This window comes from Cyprinodon tularosa, unplaced genomic scaffold (assembly GCF_016077235.1).
Source record: "Cyprinodon tularosa strain WSP-4 unplaced genomic scaffold, ASM1607723v1 ctg943, whole genome shotgun sequence".
NCBI classification, from domain to species: Eukaryota; Metazoa; Chordata; class Actinopteri; order Cyprinodontiformes; family Cyprinodontidae; genus Cyprinodon; species Cyprinodon tularosa.
The window spans coordinates 82,498-107,039 of NW_024039722.1; the positions used below are offsets into that span (position 1 = coordinate 82,498).

Below are 24,542 nucleotides of genomic sequence, written 5' to 3' on the forward strand. Positions count from 1 at the left end.
ACTTTTAAAGGCTCTTCCTTTAGTCCAAAATGATTCTCTAGTTTAGTCATTGCAAATAAAAAAGCAGTTTGATATGTGTGTGTGTTCCATCACTTTAACAATTCTGGGGGGGATTTACCATTAGGCAATACTAGGCAGTCACCCAGGGCCCCAAGTTCCTGGGGGCCCCATAAAACTCTGTTTATATGTATGTTTAATACAACTATTCCTTATTTGTGCACATTAATTATGTTTTTGATAAAAAGACTTTCCTTAAAATCCCATCAGAACGCTGATGATATTAAGTGCGTCTCAGCCCCCCCCCCATTTGAAAACAAACCATGCAAAGAGCAGTGTTGCCAACTTAGCGCTTTAGTCGCTATATTTAGCCACTTTTCAGACCCCTCTAGCACTTTGATTTCTGAAAAGCTCCTAGCGCCAAATCTAGAGACTTTTTTCTGCTACTGGAGACTTTGGAGACAACATCTAAAAGCAGCGAACTCTGCTCTCCAGAGCGAGTAGATTGGTAACCCCGCCTCCTGCTCTCCTCTATCTTGTCTGCTGTCATGATTCATGCAGCTATTATTTCATCCAAATGAAAAATGGAGAACAGAGAAGCAGATCATGGCTTGTCTACAGTGAAAAGAAGGACTGGGTTATTTACTTTGGCCTTTTTGGAAACACAGGAAGGAGCAATCAGCTAAGTGAGCTTAGTGCTTGGAAAAAATCTTTCATTCCTTTAGAGACAGCATGAAAAGTCAGCTGAGTACAAAACATAGAGAGGAAAACAAGAAGAAAAGGGACAAGAAGAGAGGGACACAACCTAGAACAGATAATGGATGTCTATTCTATTAACATTTCTCTATCTGTTTTATGTGTTGTCTTCTCCATTCAGAGGGCCCCCTGCCTGTCTTTGCCTAGGGCCCCAAATTTCCTTAATCTGCCCCTGAAATTTAGAGCAAACCAGATCAGAACATCCTCACAAACTAAATAGAGAAGAAATGGATCAGAATTTTTGAACAGGAGCAGGAATCCTGCAGCAGTTCGGATGAACAGGAAGGTCTTTCTAGGCAGGAGCTGCCAGAGGTCGGCTCTGTGGCGTAAAATTTACACCGACCTCAAGTTTAAGTTTCCAGCATCAGTCAGAAAGCAGCTCCTCACCTGCTGCACGCTGAAGCCTGGTTCTGATTAGCAGTTCTGCAGGAATGTCTGTTTTTCATTTGAGGAGCTCCGTGGTGCTGCAGCCGTGGGAAGCTTCCTCATCAGCATCGTCTCCGCAGCGCACCGCGCCGCTCCATCCTCCAGCTCATAAACGTCTCTCTGCTTCTCTGTTGCAGATAAAATCGAAGAGGCGCAGAAGGAGCTGAAGGAGCCCAAAGCTTCGCAGGAAGGTAAGACTGCTTCAACCACTAACTCTGCTTCTTCTGTGAGAGATGAGGTTTATATGCAGGATGTGAAGCTGAGAAGGTTTAGCGTTTTTTTCAGGCTCTGCTGCGCTGCAGTAACTGGTCCCAGTTTGGTTACTCCTGTTGATTCCCAGTGCTCCCAGCTGGTTTCTGTCAGGTTTAGAGTCGCTTCAGTCAGAACGGAGCATTTCTGTGGGTGTAATATGTGCAATATTATGGTGAAGATTCTCAGTCATCCAGGTCAGAGTCATTAAATCAATCCACTGGAATTAGTTTCCAAGTTTACGGACGTTTCTCTTCCTTCCAGGAAGATTTTTCAATTCAAAATGTCAGAAATAGCGTTGAGTTCCAGGTTTTATACAGCAGCCCAACAAAGCCTGGTTTTTGTTTAGAAAACATGCAAATTAAACCAGAGGAACGGGTCCCCCCCTTTGGAAAAGGAGTCTTTTGCCTCTTTTGTTAAACTGCCCCATACCTGTCTGTCTGTGACCCGCAGTGATGGGCAGTAGCGGCGCTACATGTAGCGAAGCTATTAGTTTAACTACATTTTCCAGTAGCTTGACCGTAGCGTCGCTGCTTTATTTATCAAGTAACTTTCCTGTAGCGACGTTATTGTTTTGATCAAGTAGCGACGTAGCGTCCACAAACGCTACAAAATCCAGGGCAAAACTTAGAAATGAAACCAGGTTTTCTATTTTGAAACAACAATCAGCCACAAGCTATTGTAAATAGCAGTTTCAGCTGACGCTCTTATAAGTGGCGTAGTAGCAGAGGCACACTCAGTAGAGTTAAACAAGCGCACCCTTTCCGAGCCTGTCGTTCTATTGGCTGGAAAGGTTGCTAGGCAACGATCCAACTGCAGTCTGAGAGAGCAAAACAAATCCGCAAGCAGAGCCTAGGGGTTTGCGAGCGTAACAGAGCGCGGTTTGTGCGCGAAGAGAAGGAGGCAAGCGAGAGGAGAAAATATCTGTGCAAGAAGCAGTAAATCTGAGAGAAGAAACAAAGAGAGAAGAGAAAATATTTGAGAGAGAGCGCATGTTTTGAGTGTGAGCATTATAAGTTTTGAGAGCAAGAACATGAAATTCTTTTCTCTAATTGAAATGATGTGCTCTTGCATTATGGCAGGATAATTCTCCCATATGTGCCACTAAGATACTCTAATTAGAGAGCAGTAGTGAAACTTCCATATTGTGTTTTCATGGCCTAGTTTACCTGACAGGATGTTTACATAAATCTGTTTTTAGGCTTTGCACAGACAATATGTTTTTATTTATGGAGGAACAGCTCTACCGTATATAAAATAAATACATAAATAAATAAATGCTCAATAAATAAATAAATAAGCATTCAATTAATTGCCTCCAAAAATACAATGAATAAATATGTAGGTAGAAATTAAATTAAATGGTGAGACATATATATATGTATCTCTTAAATAGCTTCTTTATTTTTTCACCTTCTTTTGTAAACAGTTTTGTTTGTTACTTGAATCAACTCTTTAATTGAGGTCTTTTGTAGGGTTTTGTTTTCCCTAGAGATGTCCATTGAATGCAAACTCATAGCCATGTCTCCATGTGTAGAACACTACACAGTACCTTTAATTTGGTTCTAATAACAGCAGATTGTTTACTAGTTTGTCTACTAGTAATTACTTTAGTTTTTATTTTAATATGCTGATCATAAAGCAATGTTTACACTGTGTTATGCCATTGGCTGATCTTTAATAAATATTTTAACTAGTGTGTCAGACTCATTTTGAATTGACATTAGGTTGGTACAACGTTAAGTAGCTTCTGATGTAGTTAAGCTACTTTTAACACATTAGTGTAACTTAGCTTGCTATAATTCTTTAGGTGGTAGCTTTTGTGTAGTGAAGCTTAATTTATTGTTGAGTAGCTGATAGCTTAGCTCACTACACTGGACAAGTAGCTTGCCCAACACTGGTGACCCGTTTACACGAAGGGAAAAAGCAGATATTTCCCTGCAGTTTGTTTACATGAAATCCACGTTTTTATCACAGAAAACTATTATTTCTAAAACCTCCGTCCAAAGTGGAGATTTCTGATAACGCCGGTTATGTGCAGCAACAGGGATAAACGGCGCGTTAGCTTCTTAAACGCTTCTTAAACGTCACGTTATGTGCCAGAAAATCCTTAACGTCACGTGAGCGCCTGATGTTTACAGTTTCTTTGGGTTACACTGCAAAAACAATCTAGAAATAAGTAAAAATTCCTTAAATGAAGTGTATTTTACCTTAATTTTAGCAGGTAAATGGGATGATTTGCCATTGGAATGAGTATTTTTACTCTTAAAATAAGATAATTAGATAAAATGCACTTGAAATAAGACAATGCAATTGCTTTTTCTTATTTTAAATGTAAATTGTCTTGTTCCATTGGCAAAGTGTCTCACTTACCTCCTCAATTCAAGAACAAATGTACTTAGTTTAGGAACAAATTACCTATTTAGATTTCAATTTTTTGCAGTGTAAGAATCGGATAAAGATGTCAACATATTTGGACTGGAAAGATTCCCAGTGGACATTGTCTCGGGCTTTAGTTGCCTTGTAGTCTAACGCTACACGAAGCTCTACTTCGCTGTCTGTCCATACAAACCAACCTGGCGCCATGTTTGCTGTTTAGAAAAGGACCGAAAGACGCTCATGTTAGTCAGTGATTGGCTTTATTCCTCTCCCTACAGTGCCACCTATAGGTTTGGCATAGCTATTATGGCGCTCGACAGCGTTTTTATGCGACTTGAGAAAACAATGTTGTGTGGACAATGTTATTATCGAAAAAACGGGCAGAATATTTGTTTCTCTAAATACCTTCTCTAAAGTCGTAGCGAAATCATCTTTAAATGTCAAATCATTCTGGCTTAAACGTGTTTATAATAGGGATGGAACGGTTTATGAAAACCGTCCGAACCGTTCGGTTCGACTGTCTCGGTTCGGTTCGCGTGTGTTGCGTTCGGTTCATGCGCTGCTCCTTTTTCTCATAGGCGAAGCGTTTACACTCCAGAGCAGAAGGTGGCGGTACTGCGACCAAAGCCAACCACCAGTAGTAAACAAGAAGAAGAAGAAGCGAAGCAGTGTAGCCGGGTGTAGCAGTTAGATATGTCTTTATTCATTATTTTTATTTAAAAAAAATAGAATATATGTTAGACAGATATATGACTGAATGAACGTGTTATTCTGGAAGAAGGTAAAAAAATATATACTTTTTTCTTTTGGCCTTTATAGGGCAAAAATGCTGCTACATGTCTGTAGATCTTATTTTGGCATTTGACCATTTAGATGAGGCCTTTATTACCTACTGGAATTTAAGTTGAAAAAAATAAAGTTAAGTCAAGGAAAAAGGTAAAAAGCTAATTGAAAATACAATAATAAAAAAGAGTTTGACAATAAGTCAAACTCTTTTTTTCCCCCATGAATTTCTTATAGAAGCACTTCTGTTATTTTTCTTAATATATTCGGGCAAGTTGGCGTTTCTTTTATTAGACTGACATTAATTTTTTCTATCAAAATATCCATATTTTTTAAATGTTACAAACATAATAAGGTCTTGACCTGGATTCCAATAACACTATTGGCTTGAAATGTTGATTTTTAGGGTGTTTTTAATTTTTTTTTTTAATAGTTTTTGTTTAATTTATTGTTGAAAGTTAGTATTTTCTGACTAACATTACAGTAAAGTAGTTTAGTTTTTACAGTAAATGAGTTAGAAAAAAGAGCGCTGCTGTTTTTATTAAACAGAATGATATGTATTATTTTTCTTTAGGTTTAAATTTTTTTAAATCAGGTTAAAACAAATCAGCCACTGTTTTTTTTAAATGTGGCTGTTATCTCAAAAATGACTTCTATGAGATTAAATTAGACTTTAGGTTTTACTTCAGCTGTATGGAGTAAATTTTGTTCCACTATTGTTCCACAGAAAAGAATTTATTAGAAAATTCAAAGAAATACAATCCAGAAATTAAACTTTGAATTAAAAAGGTTTTCAGAGAATCTTTGTTCTTTTCTCAAGTTTTATTTTTTTGCGTATTATTTTTATTTTTTTTTGGCAAAAGTAATATTTTTTTTATTCTTTTCTACAATATTATATTTCTCTTTTTTAATTACATTTTTCTAATTGCATTTTTTTTTAAATATGTTTTACGGATCACATTCTCTCCTCTTCCCGCCGTCCAAACGCTCGCTCTGCAGGCAGATGAAGGCCATGAGATGCTCTCAGTTATTCCGGTACCGACCCGATGTCCCTGCTGGGTTGTGTTCGATCACAGACGGCGTTAATCTGGAGCTTTGGCCCTGGTGGGCGGGTTCCTGTGCAGCCTGTGTGCGTAATGAAGGGATTAGCTTGGAGGAAGAGCGGGCGTTCCTTAATCTAATTATGCCAGGGAAACTTAAAGGAACCCTGATCTCATCATGGGTAAAACCATCAGAGGCCAGGAAACTGTGACGGAGCACGACCGGCGTTACATAACATGTCCTGCTTTGTTTTCTTTCTGTTCGAACCACCAGTAGATCCTTTAGTACAGTAGGAGCCATTCAAAGTGTTCTTAGTTTCCTTTATGGGGTCTGGTCCTTCGCTGGTCCCCTACAATATTTCTGTCATGATTTGTGAACATTACGATTTAAAGAGAAGCATCATCTCCTGGTCAGAACCTGAAATTCAGTGAAAGAGTGGAGTCAGAGTAAAGCATGCAAGAGGGGGGGGTCACTCCAGTGGCTGGAAGTTGGAGGGGATTCAGCTGAAAGTTTCAATTCAGTTTATTTCTATAGCTCCAATTCACATCATGTCATCTCAGGTCACTTTCCAGTTCACCAGATCATCCAGTCAGATTGATTCAAAGTTTTCTATCTAAGGAAAACCAGCTGATTGCATCGACTCATTGACTCTTCAGCAATCCCTCACACTAAGCATGCTTGTAGCGACAGTGGAGAGGAAAAACTCCCTTTGAACAGGAAGAAACCTCCAGCAGAACCAGGCTCAGTGTGAGCGGCCATCTGCTGAGGCCCACTGGGGTTCAAGGAGACAGAAGCAGACATAGAAAAAGAAGCATAGATAAGAACTGTAAAAGGTATCCAGGAAACACACAGCCAGGCGGACGAACCCTGAGCCAACTCCAATGTCAGAGGATAAAAGAGAGCACATCCAGTTAGTCACAGTCAGAGAAACAGGACTACACTGGAAAACAGGCCGAGCTCCAGCATCTAGAAACAAAGGTGTTGATGGCAGCAGCACAGCTGATATTTCAGATTCTGCAGAGTGGGGGAATAGAGATAGAATGATGAAAAAAGGAAGCCATCTATCTTAAGAGAGAAATACCAACTTTAAGCAGAGGTGGTGGACTCAGATTCCAGCTTCCTAAAACCTACAATCCAGTTATAGAGTTGATCCCTTCCAGGTGTCATCACACCCCCACCCCATCACACAGGAACAAAGTACCAAATCTCTTCAGCAAGGTGAACAATCCCTCCGTTAACGACCAAAAATCATAGACAGGTTTCAGGTATTACAGGCCAACAATGGAACCAAACGACACATTCATCGGTTCAATTTGCATGTTTCCAAGCACTACAAGGCCTTGTCCATATAAAGCCTTGACTCACTGCTGACCCGGAAATTTGAATTGAGAAAGCTTCCTGGAGAGGTGGAGAAACGTCTTCAAACCTTGAAAACCAAGTCCAGTGGATCGTTTTTTCTAAACTTTTACAGAATGAAAAAAGGGAACATAGTTCCCTATGTCCTCCAGCAGTCTAAGCCTATAGCAGCAGAACTATAGAGATGGCTCAGGATAACCTGAGCCACTCTAACTCTGCCTCACGGACTAAAACTGGTAGTTGGTTCCACAGGAGAGGAGCCTGAGAACTAAAAGATCTGCCTCCCATTCTACTTTTAGAAATTCTAGGAACCACTAGTAAACTTGCAGATTGAGAGCGAAGTGCTCTGTTAGGAACATAAGGAACAATCAGATCTCTGATATCAGATGGAGCTTGGCCATTTAAGGCTTTATATGTGAGAAGGAGGATTTTAAATTCTATTCTGGATTTAACAGGAAGCCAATGAAGAGAAGCTAGGATAGGAGAGATATGATCTCTCTTTTTCATTTTCATCAGAACTCTGGCTGCAGCATTTTGGATCAGCTGAATACTTTTAACTACAGTTTGTGGACTTCCTGGTAGTAAAGAATTACAATAGTTCAGCCTTGAAGTAACATGGACTAGGAAGTGGGCTTTCAGGGAAGTGGGCAGCCATTCTGCTGGCGTTTGACTGGGAAGGGCTATTTTAAATGGCTTCTACTGTACATCTGAGTTGCATAAAGACGCTGTTGGGACAAATCGGACACATACAACATTTAAAAGATGTTCTTCCTTACTCTCGATTCTCAGTGACCGGCTGTTTATGAACTTCTGGACCAACTGCAGACTTATTTTCTCGTTGGTTCTGGGAGTTGATCCCAGTTTGTTGGTTTCCATTTTTCTCCCCCCTTTTAAAGGCTTCCCAGCTTCTCATTGGGTGTACAGGTTTTCTAAGAATTTCTTATTTCAAATTAATTCTTGCTTCATATTTTACAGACTTCATAATTCTTTTTTAATTAAATTTGTCTTTGTCAGATTGGGTTCTAAGAATCTCATTGTTTTCAAATTGCATTTTATACGGTAGATGAAATCCTCTTTACTTCGGGGGGGCGGCTGTCCTCTAGAATGAAAAGCAAAGAGACATTTTTATTGGTCAAGCGTGAGTTTGTGTTCGCGTTGAACTGAAGAGAATTTAAAACAGAAATTTGAAAAAAAAAATAATTTAAATATGATGTCTGTAAAAAGTTTTTTTTTAACTGAAATATGAAAAAGAAATATTTGAATTTAATTTGAAAACCGCAAAACTACTTACAATTTTTTTTTTTGAATTAGAAGTTTTTCAAAGTGTAATTTCTGGATTTACTTTACTTTTTTTTTTTCAAAACCTTTTTTTTTTCTAAAAAACAATAATGGAACAAACTTTCCTGTATATTTGGCTCAGTGTGCGAGTTTAAACGCTGCTCGATAGTAATGTTGGAAAATTTTAGAGATTTTATTGGAGATTTTTTTTGGGAGACCAAAGGATGAGGCTGAAAAAAACAAAATGCTAAACTCTATATTTTTCTTTTACCTTAACCATTTTACAATAGGATACACACTATCTGTCCCTATTTTTATTTGTTGTAATGAAAAATACTATTATTTCTCCTCACTTTCAATATAATCCTATTTTATAATAATTATAATAAACTTTATTGATCTCACATTTGAGACATTTATCTCTGTATTTAACCCATCTCCATGGGGAGCAGTGGGCTGCCACTGTGCGGCGCCTGGGGAGTGGCTGTGGGGATCAAATCGGACACTTTCATCCTTCTCAGCTCTAACCACAAGGCCAGCACTCCCCCAATTTGGCTTTATTAATGGTTCACTTGGGGCTAAGGAAAGAATTTCAATGTTAGAATATATTAATTTCTAATTATAAAAAAAGCTGAATCCTGTGGGGATTTACTTTCAGCTCATAAAGGATGTTTTTTTTTTTTTGCTCTTAGAAGTAACAAAGCTGTTCTTCTGTACAGATGATGCATTTTCTGTCTGTCTCCACAGGCATAGCTGAGAACTCTCGGGGGGCTGCGGACAGCATAAAGGGTCTGAAGAGGAAAAAAGTTATTGCGGAGAATCAGCTGAAAAAAAATCCCAAATCTCCAGTGAAGAAGCCCCTGAAGTCAAAAATATGTGCAGCTGCAGTCAGCGACTCTTCACCTAGAAAAACAACACCGCCGTCCCTACCTAACCGACCCAACGACGATTCTTCCACATCTCAGCCCATAAAAGAAGATCCAGAAGATGTCCTACAAACTGCAGCATCCCTCGAGGAGGGGTCACGTTTTTCTGATGCTGAGAAGGTAAACCAAGAGGGAACATCTTCTAGGCCACCGTCGCGTGATCCCTCGGCCAGTAAGGAGACCTCCCAGGTTAACGCTGAAGAGCTTCTTGCCAAAGACAGCAAGAGCCCAGAGCACAGCTTCGTGGGAGAGTCTTACCGCAGCAGTGATCCTCTGGACGCCCTGCTGAAGGCCATGGAACCGGACTTCAGCAAGCTGACAGAGAGGAAAAGTCCTTCACAGGCCAATGCCATCAACAAACCACCTGCTGCTCTTCATCCTCAGCTCAGAAGGGAAGTAACGCCCCTCCCTGCAGTCAACATAGGTCTCCAGACCCAGCCACCCCAAATGCAGACCTATTACATCGACAAACAAGGGAATGTAATTGGCATAGCAGCAGCTCCTCATGGAAATCTACAGACATCCCAGCAGGGCGCCGCTCCTCTTGCTGCCCCACAGTTTGTCCCGGTTGTTTCAAGTTCAGAAATGTCCGGCTTGCACATGAACTTTAGCAGTGGACCACCAGCTCCAATGGGCACCAATGCTCTGCCCCAAAGCCAACCCCCAGTAGCACAAACATGCCAGTCTGTTCCTGCTAATGTTCCCTGCACTGTTCAGGTTCCAGTAACACCAGCTGGAAACCAGATGCAAATGACCACAGTCATGAACTTTGGTGCTGAGCAAGTTGCCAAGGACCAAAAACTTAAAAAGCCTGGAAAGTATGTGTGTGAATACTGCAACCGGGCATGTGCAAAACCCAGCGTCCTGCTCAAACACATCAGGTCTCACACAGGAGAGCGGCCATATCCCTGCGTCACCTGCGGCTTCTCCTTCAAAACCAAGAGTAATTTGTACAAGCACAAGAAATCCCATGCTCACGCGATAAAGCTGGGGCTTATGGCACGCTCTGAATCTGGAGGTGGATCTTTGTCTCAAGAATCAGACAAAGCTGCCAGTACACACTCAGAGGCAGAGGAGAGCGGTGACAGCGACGAAGAGGGTAGCACTGCAGATCTGGACCCAGACGCTACACCAAGCTGTACAGCCGCTTCCTCTGAAACCAGTTTACAGGGTACAGGCATAACATCAGCAGAGCCAAACTTTTTAGTAAAATCCTCTCCAAGTCAGAAGGCCTATGAACCGAAAGTGACCGCTGCACTTCCAAAAGTTGTTGTGTATCCAGTTAACGTGTCGCCTCTGAGGGCAGATAGTCCAAGAGTTACTGGTGCTGCACCTGAGCAAGCTGCTGTGCAAAGGCAACGAGAATTTCAGGCCACAAATTTGCGATCAGGCCTTCTGTCCTCCCTGAAGGAGGTGGAAGGTACAAATCTCTCACTTGATACTGTGAGCGAAGATGAAGACCAGCAGTGCAAGTCTCCTCTATTGGCTGGGCATGCTCAACTCCAGCGACAGCAAGCGACAGACTTCTCTCAGCAGCAGCAGCAGCCCAAGTGTTTACTCAGTCCCCGCAGTTTAGGAAGCACAGATTCTGGTTACTTCTCTCGCTCTGAAAGTGCTGACCAGGCCATGAGCCCCACAAGTCCATTTGTAAAAATAACTCCCCCAGTTGACCCTGACATTACCAAGAACACCCCTCCAAGCATCCCCTCTTTGTCTACAACGGTAATGCATGTTGCAGCCGAGCAAAAATCACGGCCCACGGAGAGACAAATGCGGCCACTGTTGGAAGCGAGCGCACGCTCGCTGGAAGAACGCATTTCGAAGCTGATATCTGACAATGAAGCAGTGGTGGACAACAAACAGCTGGATAGCGTTAAGCCACGGAGAACTTCTCTGTCCAGGAGAGGAAGCATAGACTCCCCAAAATCGTACATTTTTAAAGACTCGTTTCAGTTTGATTTAAAACCGATAGGAAGACGGTCGAGTTCCAGCTCAGACATCCCAAAGTCCCCATTCACCCCCACAGATAAGTCAAAGCCAGTGTTCTTGCTCTCCGTTCCTTCTCCCTACCCTCCAATGGACTGTCTGCCAATAACACGGAGCAACTCAATGCCAACGACACCTGGACATTCGGCCTTACCTGTAAATGTTGCTCCCATCCCCCATCCTCTGAGGGGCTGTCAATCATTTGATGATAAAATTGGTTCCCTAAATGATGAGGTATTCTCATCAGCTCCACCAACTCCAAACCCTGCCATACATTCCCGCACCCTGGTGAGACAGGTGGCGGTGGAAGACTTTTCAACAAGTGAGGGTCATTGCCTCCCTTCTGTGCGCTCAATGGATGAAGGCTATCATGGACCAAGCATCTCTGCTGACCTGATGCAGAGGAGTAAGTCATTTGAGCATGGTCAGGACAAAAACAAGAAGCCACAGCAGAACAAAGGCACAATGTACGAGTGTGAAACCTGTCGGAATCGGTACCGGAAATTGGAGAACTTTGAAACTCATAGAAAGTTCTACTGCTCTGAGCTCCGGGCCCCTAAGAACAAGCCGGTTGCTGTTAAAGAGAGCGATCAAGATGTTTTTCACGTGAATGTACAGCACCCAACCATCCTGAGGTCAGCAATCAACTCAGGGATACTGGATCATCAGACATCTTTCAGGAAGAGGAGGATAATGAAAAGTGTTGGAGATGAAGACGATCAGTCTCCGACTGACACCATTCCACCATGCTCTGTTAGTTTTGAATCCCCTATAGATCCTACAAACAGAACGCTCCCTCGCCATACTCAGATAGTTGACATCCAACTTAAAAACAACCAGTCAAAGCTACCTCAGATCCAGCTTGTTGCACGAGGGATGAACACAGATTCTAGACTATCACCAATCAGAGAAAACCAGAACTGCAGCTCAATGAAAGGAGAGCTACAGAGGCAGGGAAGTGGCACATCAGTGATTAAACACACCAACTCTCTGACCAGCCACAGCTCATTTGAGACAGACTCTATCGATAGGGTGTCTCCAGTCATAGCCATAAATAAAGATTCCCTGAATGAAGCTAAAACAGATGGAACAACAGCTGGCTCTGCCAACACCTACCATGAAAAAATGGCGCCATTCAGCAGTACTGGTTTTGGGAACCAGATAAAGGAGCCGAGCGGTGACGGCAGGCCGAGTATAAACTCCACACCCGTCCATCAGTCTCGTCTTGTTCGACAAAGTAACATCCAAGTTCCTGAGATTTTAGTTACAGAAGATTCGGACAGGGAGCACGAGACGCAGGCTGCTGAGCCCGCAGACAAGCCTCCAGATCAGTTCAACTGGCCTCAGAGAAGCGAGAGTTTGTCAAAGTTACCAGCGGAGAAACTTCCCCCAAAAAAGAAAAGGATCCGGTTGGCCCAGATTGATCACTCTTCGGGTGAATCCAGCTTTGAGTCCACACTCTCACGCAGTCTCAGTAGGGACAGCAGTCTCTCTCGTTGTTCCAGCATCTCTGCCTCTTTTGACAGAGACGAGCTTTCTCGATCTGAGAGTCCATCCAGAGCTGATAATTCTGGAAAGGTCCCGGATACCCAAAGTCTGTCAGCAGCCTTCAACACCCTTGGTGTGCCTGGAATGATGAGACGTGCCGCATCTGAGCAGATTACCTGTACCCAGCCCTCGGTTGAGATTTCATGTGATTATCGTAGCAAATCCTTTGATTGTGGAAACGTGTCTCCCAGCAGATCGCTGTCCCCTGTAGGTCAACCAAAGACTGGACAACTCTCTCAGGTACCACTTATAGAGAGGAGGCGCGGGCCATTGGTCCGACAGATGTCTTTAAAGATTGGCCCTGAGAGTCAGCTGCCTGTGCTGAAAAGTGCAGTTCCTTCAATCACAAATGTCAGCTCCTTTCCTCAGAACAAATCCCAGCAGATTCACATATCCAGCAGACGCCCTGCAGCTCAGCCTTTTGTCCTTCATCCGGCAGATGCGCCACTGCAAAAGAATGAGCAAATGGTGCAAAGCATTAATCTGGGAAGTTCGACTCAGCAAACACAAGTCCACGGTCTTCCACATCCTTGGCACCAAGCGTCAAGGGTTAAGGTTACCCAGAAGATCCAGCAGCCCTTACACCAGATCTCAGTGGGTCGGGAAACTGTCCAAAACAAACCAGCCATCATTGAAGAGAAGAAATGTTTTATTCCCAAATACCAACTCCAGTGTTCTCTGAGAACAAACCAAACATTCTCCTTCTCTTGCACCCAGGGAGCTCAGATTGCTTTGCCAATTTTCACTATTCCAATAACTAATCCCATGCTAAGCGTTCCCAAATTTTCAGATGCAGTCTCGAATGTTTTTGTTGCCAGTCACCAAGCCTCTGAGGTCAAGACCCAAACTATTGTGTCAAATGAGGAGCAGACTAATACGCAGAACCAACATGGACCTGTCCCACTGCCGCAGATTCTGATCACTCATGAGCAGATGAATCCGTCTTCCTCCCTGTCCAAAAAGAACAGCATGTCATCATCTCAGAGTGTTGAGGGCAACCCTCCAGTTGTGCTGGTGGCAAAGACAACTCCTCTACCAGATCCAGACCAAGTTCCTTCAATCTGCATGCAGAAACTGGCCTCAGTGACACTTTGCCCCCAGCAGGAACCAATTGCTTCCAGTAAGCGCATGCTGTCCCCTGCCAACAGTCTGGACATCTACATGGAGAAGCACCAGAAACGGGCCAAGGATGAGCACGGAGTCGCCTGTCTGACAGACGGAAGATCCCTTAGTTACCTGAACTCAAAGATGTCTGAGGTTACGAGACAAAGGAAACTAATGCTCGTCCGGCAGGTTTGCACAACAGAACCAGCAGACAGCCCAATTGAGACCGAAGCTCCGCCTGTGCCGGATGTTAAAACGACCTCTGAGAAGGACACTGAAGCAACAGACGATGTGAAACCTATGTCACCTGACGGTTCTGGGCTTGACAAAGACAAGGGAAGTGTGAATGCGGAGGAGGTTGTTCTCACTGCTACGCCAGGGAGTCAGGACACCACCATCACCACCTCTGCCCTAAAGCCGCAGGAGAAAATTGATGAGCACAGGTGGTCCCCGGCCAAATCCCTGATCCGAACTGCCAGTTTTCACTCTGGTCAAGGGAGACTGACCACATCTGTATCTGTGGTGAACACAAAGGACACCCACCGCTTGTCATTTCCAAGTTTAAAGACCACCACCACCTTCACATGGTGTTACCTGATGAAGAGGAAGCCTCTTCACGTTCAGCAGGCTAATCAGAAGACGTCAGCATATGCTTCCTGGAGTGTAAGCCCCAACAATCCCAACCCCCTGGGGCTACCCACTAAGGTGGTAATATCTCTGTTTGACTCCAAGCAGAGCTCCAAAAAAATCCACTACACCTCTGCGATAAAGACAAGTGGAAAGTCTGACACCTTGTCCTACTCAGGCAAACTCAAGGACATTATGCCAAAGGTGAGTCACCAGAAAAATATCATATATTCATTTGACAGATTTTATGTTTTTTATTTACTAAATACAATTTCCTTGTCCTTTTACAGGCTCTAGTTACCCAGAAGTCTGTATCAGCAGAAACCAGAGGTAAACTACAACCAGAACCTCAGACCAGTAATGATTCAGAAAAGGAAGTAGCTCCTTCAACAGAGCCACGTCGCATCAAAATATTTGATGGCGGGTAAGACCTAGTTTATGGTTACCAACCTACTTTCTTTTTGAGGATCTTTTGTGTTTCCGTCGTCGGCTTCATCTTGACCCTGCAAACCCACAGGTACAAATCCAATGAGGAGTACGTGTACGTACGCGGCCGCGGACGGGGAAAATACATTTGCGAGGAGTGCGGCATTCGCTGCAAGAAGCCGAGCATGCTGCGCAAACACATACGCACCCACTCAGATGTTCGGCCGTACCACTGTGTCCACTGCAACTTCTCCTTTAAGACGAAAGGTAAGTCATTATATCGGTTTAACCTTTAGCTGTTTGCACACACAGTAATGGGATGGTACACCGACATCTGTGGTTGGCTGTCTTTTGAATCCATTGTTTGAGCAGCAAAATTAGATTTTCATCTGATTTTAAGCTGCCTTTATAAAATTGCAAATCAAAGTCTAAAGAGTTTGGAGGATATTCTTAATGTGTGGAGAGCAGATGGATTCAGAAGGTCCACCACCCATGAGACATACCCAGGACATGAGCTACAAATCTCTCTTTTCTTCTGTTAAGAGATTTCAGGACCAAAAAAGGGTCAGAAAAGTCTGAGGAAAATCAGAACTAGACTTGCTTGGTCCCAGGCTCAGCGCATCCCTCCCCCAGGGTTCTGTTCAGCACATTTTAGCACAACCAATGATTTTCACGAAGGCTTCAAAATGCTTATGTTTCCTCTTTCCAGCTATGGTTCTTCTCTTTGCCTCCTTTTGTTTTCACATGTTTTGCTGCTGCTTTCCTATATATGTTTTGCACATGTGAGGTAAGATGGAAAGATCCAATGAAGTGGAGACTGAAAACATGTTTCTGAGGGCATTTTAGCTAAATAATTTCAATCAAAAACATAATTAATGTGGGAAAATAAGTTATAACTGTATTAACCAGACCTGCATGAGGAGTTTTATTCGGCACTCATGAACTTGGGGCCCAAGGCAACAGTCTAGTTTTGCCTTATAGTTACTCTGCCCCCGGGGAGAGACAAAGCCACACTAGTAGCCATTCAAAATCTCCCCATTTTCCTTGATGGGCCCGTTGCTGGTCCCGCCAGAGGTGGGAAGTCATATTTGGGAATAAAAGAACAACAACATGCTAGCAGCAGGCACGACGGAGAACAGATATCCTGAATTCACACATTTTGGCATTTATTTGCAGCATTAAAGCTCAACAACTGCAGAGCTGAAATAAAGAGCTGAGGAAGCCCCATCTGTCAGTAGAAGCTCATACTGCTGCGAGCTAACAAGCTAACAGGAGCTAGCATTCTTCTTCCCTACTGCAGGGGCCATACGTAGAGCTCCCCCTACAGGTTTGGTGGGGGACAGTTCAGTAGATAGCAGCGGCTTCTAACCCCCTGTGGCTTATAAATATACGTTTCAATTTTTTTTATTAAATGTAGTGGGTGGAGCTTATAGTCCGGAAAATACGTAAATTGACCCTTTATAGGGCAAGTTACCGTTTTTGATCACATGCATACCCCTTACAAATGGAGTTGCCGCCCCCAACCCCCGTCCCTCAGTGAGGTCTAGAAGCAAAAGATCTATATCTGGCCATTCGGCAAAGATAATTGAATTAAATCCAGTTCAGTTTATTTCTAAAGTGCCAATTTACAACATACGTCACCTCAAGGCACTTTCCAGTTCACCAGATCATCCAGTCAAATTGATTCCAAGTTTTCTATCTAAGGAAAACCAGTTGATTGCATCGACTCATTGACTCTTCAGCAATCCCTCACACTAAGCATGCTTGTAGCGACAGTGGAGAGGAAAAACTCCCTTTGAACAGGAAGAAACCTCCAGCAGAACCAGGCTCAGTGTGAGCGGCCATCTGCTGAGGCCCACTGGGGTTCAAGGAGACAGAAGCAGACATGGAAAAAGCAGCATAGATACAAAAGGCAGCTGTAAAAGGCAGCCCTGTCCAGGAAACACACAGCCAGGCAGACGAGCTCCGAGCCAGCACCCATGTCAGAGGATGAAGAGCGCACATCCAGTTAGTCACAGTCAGAGAAACAGGACTACACTGGAAAACAGGCCAAGCTCCAACATCTAGAAACAAAGGTGTTGATGGCAGCAGCACAGCTGATATTTCTCTCCAGGATGGAGTCACAGCCAAACAGGAACAGACCAGATGAAGCTACTATGAGAAAAAGCAGAGAGAGCAGAACGTTAGAGATTGAACTAACAGATTCTGCAGAGTGGGAGAATAGAGATAGAATGATGAAAAAGGGGTCCCTATGTCCTCCAGCAGTCTAAGCCTATAGCAGCAGAACTATAGAGATAGCTCAGGATAAACTGCTACATGGCTGTACATCTTATTTCTGCATTTGACCATTTAGATGAGGTGAAAAAAATAAATTGAACAAGAAAAAAAGGTAAAAAGCTTATTGAAAAGTTAAAATTTAAACTTAGAAAATTAATAAGCCTAGTTAACAATTATGTTTAGGTTTATAAAATAAAAAATGTGTTTTTCATGAATTCTTATAGAAGCACTTTTGTTATTTTTCTTAACATATTTGGGCAAGTTGGTGTTTCTCGTTATTACATTGACAATCACTTTTGCCTTCAAAATATCCATATTTTTTATTGTTAGAAAGGTAATAAGGTATTTTCCTGGATTCTAACACTATTAGCTTGAATTTTTTTATTTTCAAAGTGTTTCACTGAGTGCTCTATAAAGGGTTAAATAAGAAAAAACTATAAACTTTATGCAGGAATTTGACTTGAATGAACCTCAAAATCAGTTCTGACCATTTTACCTCTTCTGAACAGCCTCATCTTTCTACATTTTCTACTCATAAAGTTTCAAAATAACACATTTCTGCCTCCTGATGGGCGGAGCATGCACTGCAGCAGCACATGACCATCACAGCAGCTCTTCCAGACTGATGTCACTCCTCCATCTCCAATACAAACTTGCTTCCTACGCAACGCTGCAGAGCAGTATTCAGAGTCAGCAGCCCACGTTCGTTTGAAAATGTCTTCATTGGTTACTCAGCCTTTGCGTGCAGCTCACTCTGTTATGTAAAGCTCTTCTTTGCCTTCATTCCAGCTCTTCCCACCTGTGACACCTCGCTGCCTCTTCTGTTTGCAGGGAATCTGACCAAGCACATGAAGTCCAAGGCCCACAGTAAGAAGTGCATGGAGATGGGGGTCCCTGCAGGGGTGGTGGAGGATCAGGATGCAGAGGACTCCGGTATGAAGCCTCAGCGGATCATATGTGGTTGGATTTAATGTTGAAACATGATGGGTTTCTGTAGATTGTTCTGGAGGAACGAGAGGAAGACGAGAGGATCAATAGTTTTCCTTCGGTCTAATTAGAAAGTCTGAAGGCAGCTTCTTCCTCTGGTAACTCGGAGGGCATGTGGGCGGCAGGCACAGCGTTCAGAAAGAGGAAATTGCTGCGTCTAATTTTAGAAAAAAGACAGCCAGTCAGAAGCTGCCGGAGAGCGTTCTTTAGTCCAACTTTGTGACGGAGCGGATAGGCTGGCGGCTCAGAGCGCCACAGAAACGTCCCGTTTTCCTCCAATGACAGAAATGATCAAAGGTTGATTTTACATTTAAACATAACAACAACAACAACATAAACCGACTAAAGAAAGATGCTCCAAAGTCATTTGTCACCATGGTGATCCCTGCCTTCCTTGGGAAGCTGGTCTACCAGACATGCCAGTGTTTGACATCACAAAATCATAGCTTTTATTTTTGCAGATTTTCTGGAGACAATCATTTTTTTTTTTTTACTTTTTTTTCCCTTCAAAAATTTTTTTTTCCCCAAATCAGATTTTCTCTTATTTAAATGTTTAAATACATCTTTATTAGGATTTTTAATCAAATTCAGGCGTTCCCAGACTTTTCCACATTGCAGTCCCCTAACAGAATTACCTCCTGTTAAAAAAAAAAAAATCTATTTTCATATATTTTTTTCTGACCTTTATTGCAATTTAGTGATTATTCCATTTGTTTAGTGTAACAATATTACCTACAGTGGATTACAAAGTTTTCCATAAAGTGTTGAAAATAAGGACGGCCGGGTGGCGAAGACAGAACCAGACCCACATCTCTTACCTCCTGAACACTGGAGGACTAAAGAGGAAACAAGGAAGCTTTAAGACACCAGGCTTAACGTTAGCTCCGCCCACTGATCAACACTGACCACCTCTTTCATACCGTTTTAAAGGAGAAGTCCAGTCAGCCAGGAATAATCAATGAATCATTATTTATTCCTAAAACTAATTCAATTTAGAGAATTTAATCAGTAAAAAAATAAAAAATCACTGAGTCTGGGAGCGGCCATTTTTGCCCAAATATAGTAACCCCTCCCTCCTACCATCTTCCGGCAGTGACATCATGGTGTGGTTAGCCTAGCGCCGAGTCGCCCTCGATTTTATTTTGTTAAAAAGATCTAAATGACGTTTCTCCTTTACCAAAAATAGTAAGCGTACGAATGTATTTCCTAAAAAATTAAAAAGTCTTAATATCCTTTCTGTTTTATCACTCTGATAAAATGGGATATTACGCTACTTCCAGGAGCTAACTCTTTCGGCTTTCGATTTAAACATAAATCTAGTCCTTTGAGTCATAAAACTTTTTTTTAAAGACGTGTATTAGCATTCGTTCACGAGTTAAAGATAAAAATACTTAATTTTAGCATGATAATAAAAATTTTTTTGGAAACCAGGATATATATCGAACGGATCGTGCTTCCAGGACGGATCGGGTAGCGATAAAGCTAACATTTCCAGAGCTTTTCTTTTTTCTTTTTTGAATTGTATTTATTCTGACTGGTGTCAATGTTAGACAATGCACTGCGTTTCTTCCCCCAAATTTTCCAGATTTTTCCTAACGTTAGCCTGTCTGCAGTAGCCAATGTGGTGATGTCATCAGTACGCTTCTGCTCCAGTTGACCCATATTAGTTCTGCGTGCTCCCGTTCTCCCAGAGTCCAGACTTTCCTGTGTTCTTCTCAAGAACATACCTGGCGAAAACACGAGTCCGTACTCGCGTTCTAGTGAATCGAGAAACGGCCTGGTGCTCTTAGTAGCATAGCTCTCCATCTATGTTAGCATCTCCTAGCAACAGCTTCTTCCGCCAACTCTCCCTTCTTCCTCCGTTTGTTCCTCCTCGTCTTCATCAGCTCCTGTGTTTTCTACATTCTCATCAATTTCTACGGAGCCCCTAAAGGGACGTGGAGGGGGGAAAAAAACTTTTGTGAGATCCTGCAATACTTTTGCGAGATCCCGCAATACTTTTGCGAGATCTCGCAATACTTTTGCGAGATCCCGCAATACTTTTGCGAGATTACGCAAAAGTATTACGGGATCTCGCAAAAGTTTTTTTTTTTGCAAGATTTCGCAATATTTTTGCGAGATACCGCAATACTTTTGCGAGATCTTGCAATACTTTTGCGAGATCCCGCAATACTTTTGCGAAATCTCGCAAAAAGTATTGCAGGATCTCGCAAACGTTTATTTTTTGCGAGATCTCGCAAAAGTTTGCCGGGATCTCGCAAAACTTTATTTTTTCCCTCCATGTCCCTTTAGGGGCTCCGTGAATTTCAACGCCTTTGGTTCAAACTAAAAAGATTAAATGTAAAGTTTAACCATTTTAGTTTGAAGTGTTTTAGCTTGATGGAGCTAGCGCTACAGGACCTAGCATACATAATTTCCCACGAATGCATTACAGAGTTAACAACATGCTGATGTCTTATTCAAATGTATTCAAACTAAACAGCTTTAAGTATTTTGACTGAACAGTTTTTACATCTAAAAATCAATATCTATCAAATAATGACTGATGGTGGATCTCTGACTCCCTTCAAAGGACTAATCTGGTATTTTACTTAACAGTCCTTCTGAAATTATTTTAAATTCACGTTTAATCAGTTCTAGGAAGAAGAAAAAAAAACTAGAGCTGCGTTGTACACAGGATTTGTGTTTTCTGCGTTGGTGTGGATGATGTTAGTTACACCAGTTTCTTCTGCTTCAGGTGACCGCAGTCACATGAGCAGCACCGATCGTCAGGACTCGGACGGCGACGACTCGGACGGACCCGACGACGAGGAGAACGACGATGAGGAAGAGGAGGACAGCCAGGCGGAGTCGGGCCTGTCCACCAATCCGTCGGTGTCCGCCAGCCCCCAGCACTTCTCCCTCAAAGAGGCCGACATCCCGCCCAGCGCTCTCCTCGCTCAGATGTCCATCAGCTCCGTGTCCTTACCCCTGAATCCTCCTGAGTCCTCTGCCTCTGACTCCGTCCCCGTGGCGAGTCCGGCGTCCCCCAGACGGCAGCCCTCTGGGTCTCGCTGCAGTCCGGCTCCCCTCCCCCCCATCACCACCATCACCTCTGACTGCTACACCTCGGACCCCGAGTCGGTTCACATGATGAGCCCCGTGTCGCCCTGCAGGCAGATGTCCATCGACTATCCGGACTTTGACGTTCCCATTAGTGCTTCCATTTTGGGCCAGACTTCCAAAGCCGTTCAGGTGAGACTCTCATGCTCCCTCCTTCCAGCCTCCCTAATCCTTCCTTAATTCCTGCTGTGACTCCTGTATATGAGATAGTATGATGAAAAAGGGGTCCCTATGTCCTCCAGCAGTCTAAGCCTATAGCAGCAGAACTATAGAGATAGCTCAGGATAACCTGAGCCACTCTAACTAGAAGCTTTATCAAAAAGGAAAGTTTTAAGCCTAGCCTTAAAAGTAGACAGGGTGTCTGCCTCACGGACTAAAACTGGTAGTTGGTTCCACAGGAGAGGAGCCTGATAACTAAAAGATCTGCCTCCCATTCTACTTTTAGAAATTCTAGGAACCACTAGTAAACCTGCAGATTGAGAGCGAAGTGCTCTGTTAGGAACATAAGGAACAATCAGATCTCTGATATCAGATGGAGCTTGGCCATTTAAGGCTTTATATGTGAGAAGGAGGATTTTAAATTCTATTCTGGATTTAACAGGAAGCCAATGAAGAGAAGCCAGGATAGGAGAGATATGATCTCTCTTTTTCATTTTCATCAGATGCATTTAAAGGGTGCAGGACAGCTGACTTTAGAGACTAGAGTTTGGGACCACTGCTCTATGGAGTAAAACTTGTTCCACTATTGCTGAAAACAACATGTTTTGTAAATTGAATATTAAACAAAAAAAAAAAATGCAATTCAGAAATGACGCTTAAAAAATCTTCTTAAATGTTGTTTTATTTTGTTATTTAATATGTTAATTTCATGTTTTTCTTTTTTTATATGTTTTCCATATTATTTCAAATTTTTTGTTCTTCAAATTGAGTTTTAGAAAATGTATTATTTACAAATTTCTTTAGGATCACATTCTCTTCACTTCTGGGCGTGGGACGCATTTCTATTGGTCGGCTAGACGTTAGCAAAACAATTTTTATTGGTCAATAGTGAGCATTAGATTGGGCTCAATGTGAAGAGAAGGTGATCTGAGGAACTCAATTTGAAAGGAAAGCAACTCTTAAAACTATCAAAAAGCTATAATCTGAAAAAGAAAATTTAAAAAATAAAATACAAAGATAAAAATACATAACATTTGAAAAAATAGTTTTTAAAATGTGTTTTTAATATATATATGTATATATATATGGATATGAAGAAATAAAAAAACTGCAAAGTTACTTAATTTCTGGACGACTTTACCTTTTTTTTTTTCTGCAACAATATTGTAATAAAATTCCCTCCGTACCTCTCGTCCTCAGTGACCTCATAAAGCTCTGAACTTCACAGCTGACGCTGCTTCTTTCTCCACAGGATTCTGCAGCTGCTCCTGCAGCGACCGGTGAGTCCGGCACGCCGGTGGACCGCGGCACCCAGACGTCCTACGTGCCTCAGCTCCCCCTGCAGGCGGCGCCCCCACCTGCGGGAGCAGAGACGCACCTGTTCAGCCATCTGCCGCTGCACTCCCAGCAGCCGACCCGCTCCCCCTACAGCATGGTGCCGGTCGGAGGGATCCAGCTGGTTCCGGCTGGAATGACGGCTTTCGTCCCCATCCAGACGGGGCCCGTCCAGCTGACCATCCCAGCTGTGGGCGTCATCCACCGAAACTCCAGCCCGTTGCCCCCGGCGACCCCCCCTCCGCACCCGGAGAACCAGCAGACTCAGCCCCCCATCAGCAGCGTGGTGCCATGCTTCCCACTGGGCCAGGTGACGGGCCTGCAGGCCCAGACCATTCAGCCGGTCGGGCTGGAGACCCTCAACCTGATGGGGCTCACCAACACCCAGCTGACGCTGAACGCCGCCCTGGGCCTGCAGGTCCTGACGCCAAACCAGGGCCCCCAGAGCGGCTCCCAGAACGCGGTGCCGGGTCTGCAGATAGTGAACATCGCTCTGCCAGCCATCATCCCCTCCCTCAGCCCCCTGTCGGCCCTCAGCCCTCTGCAGGGCTCCTCAGACTGGCAGGGCAGCGGCGAGCCGCCGCGGACTGAGCACGGTGGCACGGCGGCGGGGGGAGCCGCGGGACCCGCACAGACTGTGGAGAAGGAGGAGGGGAAGAAATCCCCCCAGCAGCATCCAGCAGCAGCTCCGTGGCGCCAGGAGCCGCCGCCGGCGGACCCCGCAGCCAGACCGACAGCAACCAGCCGTCAGACGCTGATCGACGAATACAACGAGGCGTCGAGCGACGACGAAGACAGACTCGTCATCGCCACCTGAGACCCTCTTCTTCTTCTTTTTTTTTTTTTTTGTAACTCTCGTCACTTTGTAAGACTGAAAACACTTCAGGGGTTTGTCCTCCTGCCAAAGCACAGATGCTGATGTTGTTACGTGCAATCACCCCCCCCCCCCAATGACCAACGCTTTTCTTTTGTACATGTTGTAAAGACGGTCGTGCCTTTTTTCCTGAGTTTCATGTTTTGGGACGCTGTAAATAATTCAGTGGTTCTTTGTGTTTATTTTGAAGACAGACATGAAGAAAGGAGAAGAATTTCAGATTTATTTTGGAAAATTTGTCTCGTAAATCGATGGGACTTAATGTTGTACCGGTATGAGTAGATTTCTATGGATTATGGGGGAAAATGTTTCTGTGTACAGACGTTGTGTTGAGCTATTTATTAAAAATCCATCCAGTGCACAATATGATTCATAAGTATATAAGTATGTGCATTATGGTAGCTTTACATTGCTGTATGAATATTCCTAACTGTATCAGTAAATATTTGTTTATGGAGCTTTCGGACATCTGCCTGCATCTTTTACAGAAAATCAGGGTTTTATTTTAACTAATAGGGATAAACTAAGCCCAACTTTTCTGATAAACTATTAATAGTAACTTTTATTTCTTTAACACAATCAAAGGAAATATGGGGAAAAAAATTGGGGAAAACATATAATCTGTAAAAAAAATTATTTATTTTAAATCAAGCAAAAACAGATTTAAAACAATAATGTGAAAATATATCTAATTACTCTGAAAACCTTTTTTTTTTTTTACTAAAAAATGTTTTAAACGTTCATTTCTCGATTGCCTTTTTTTTTATTTACAAAAGATGACAATAATGGAGCAAAGTTTACTCCATATACCAGAATTAGAATAATAGGTTCTGATTGACATCCCAGTAAAAATACAGCTTTAAAAATGTGCTTACAGAAGATTTCATGTTTTTCTGAATTACTTTCACACTTTTAACATAAAATAT

The 24,542-nt window shown here is 42.9% G+C and overlaps 1 protein-coding gene across 3 annotated transcripts in view; it reads left to right on the forward strand.

Annotated features, from left to right (window-relative positions):
• hivep1 (HIVEP zinc finger 1) overlaps positions 1 to 24,082 on the forward strand; it is a 75,552-nt gene extending 51,470 nt beyond the window's left edge. For all 3 annotated transcript variants that reach the window (XM_038275155.1, XM_038275157.1, XM_038275158.1), the window contains exons 3-9: positions 1,317 to 1,370; positions 9,013 to 14,660; positions 14,747 to 14,880; positions 14,974 to 15,149; positions 17,991 to 18,092; positions 20,884 to 21,380; positions 22,660 to 24,082. In XM_038275155.1, coding sequence (XP_038131083.1) covers positions 1,317 to 1,370; positions 9,013 to 14,660; positions 14,747 to 14,880; positions 14,974 to 15,149; positions 17,991 to 18,092; positions 20,884 to 21,380; positions 22,660 to 23,559 — 7,511 coding nt within the window. In that variant the 3' untranslated portion in view covers positions 23,560 to 24,082. The remainder of the gene's footprint in view (positions 1 to 1,316; positions 1,371 to 9,012; positions 14,661 to 14,746; positions 14,881 to 14,973; positions 15,150 to 17,990; positions 18,093 to 20,883; positions 21,381 to 22,659) is intronic.
• Positions 24,083 to 24,542: the final 460 nt, after the last annotated feature.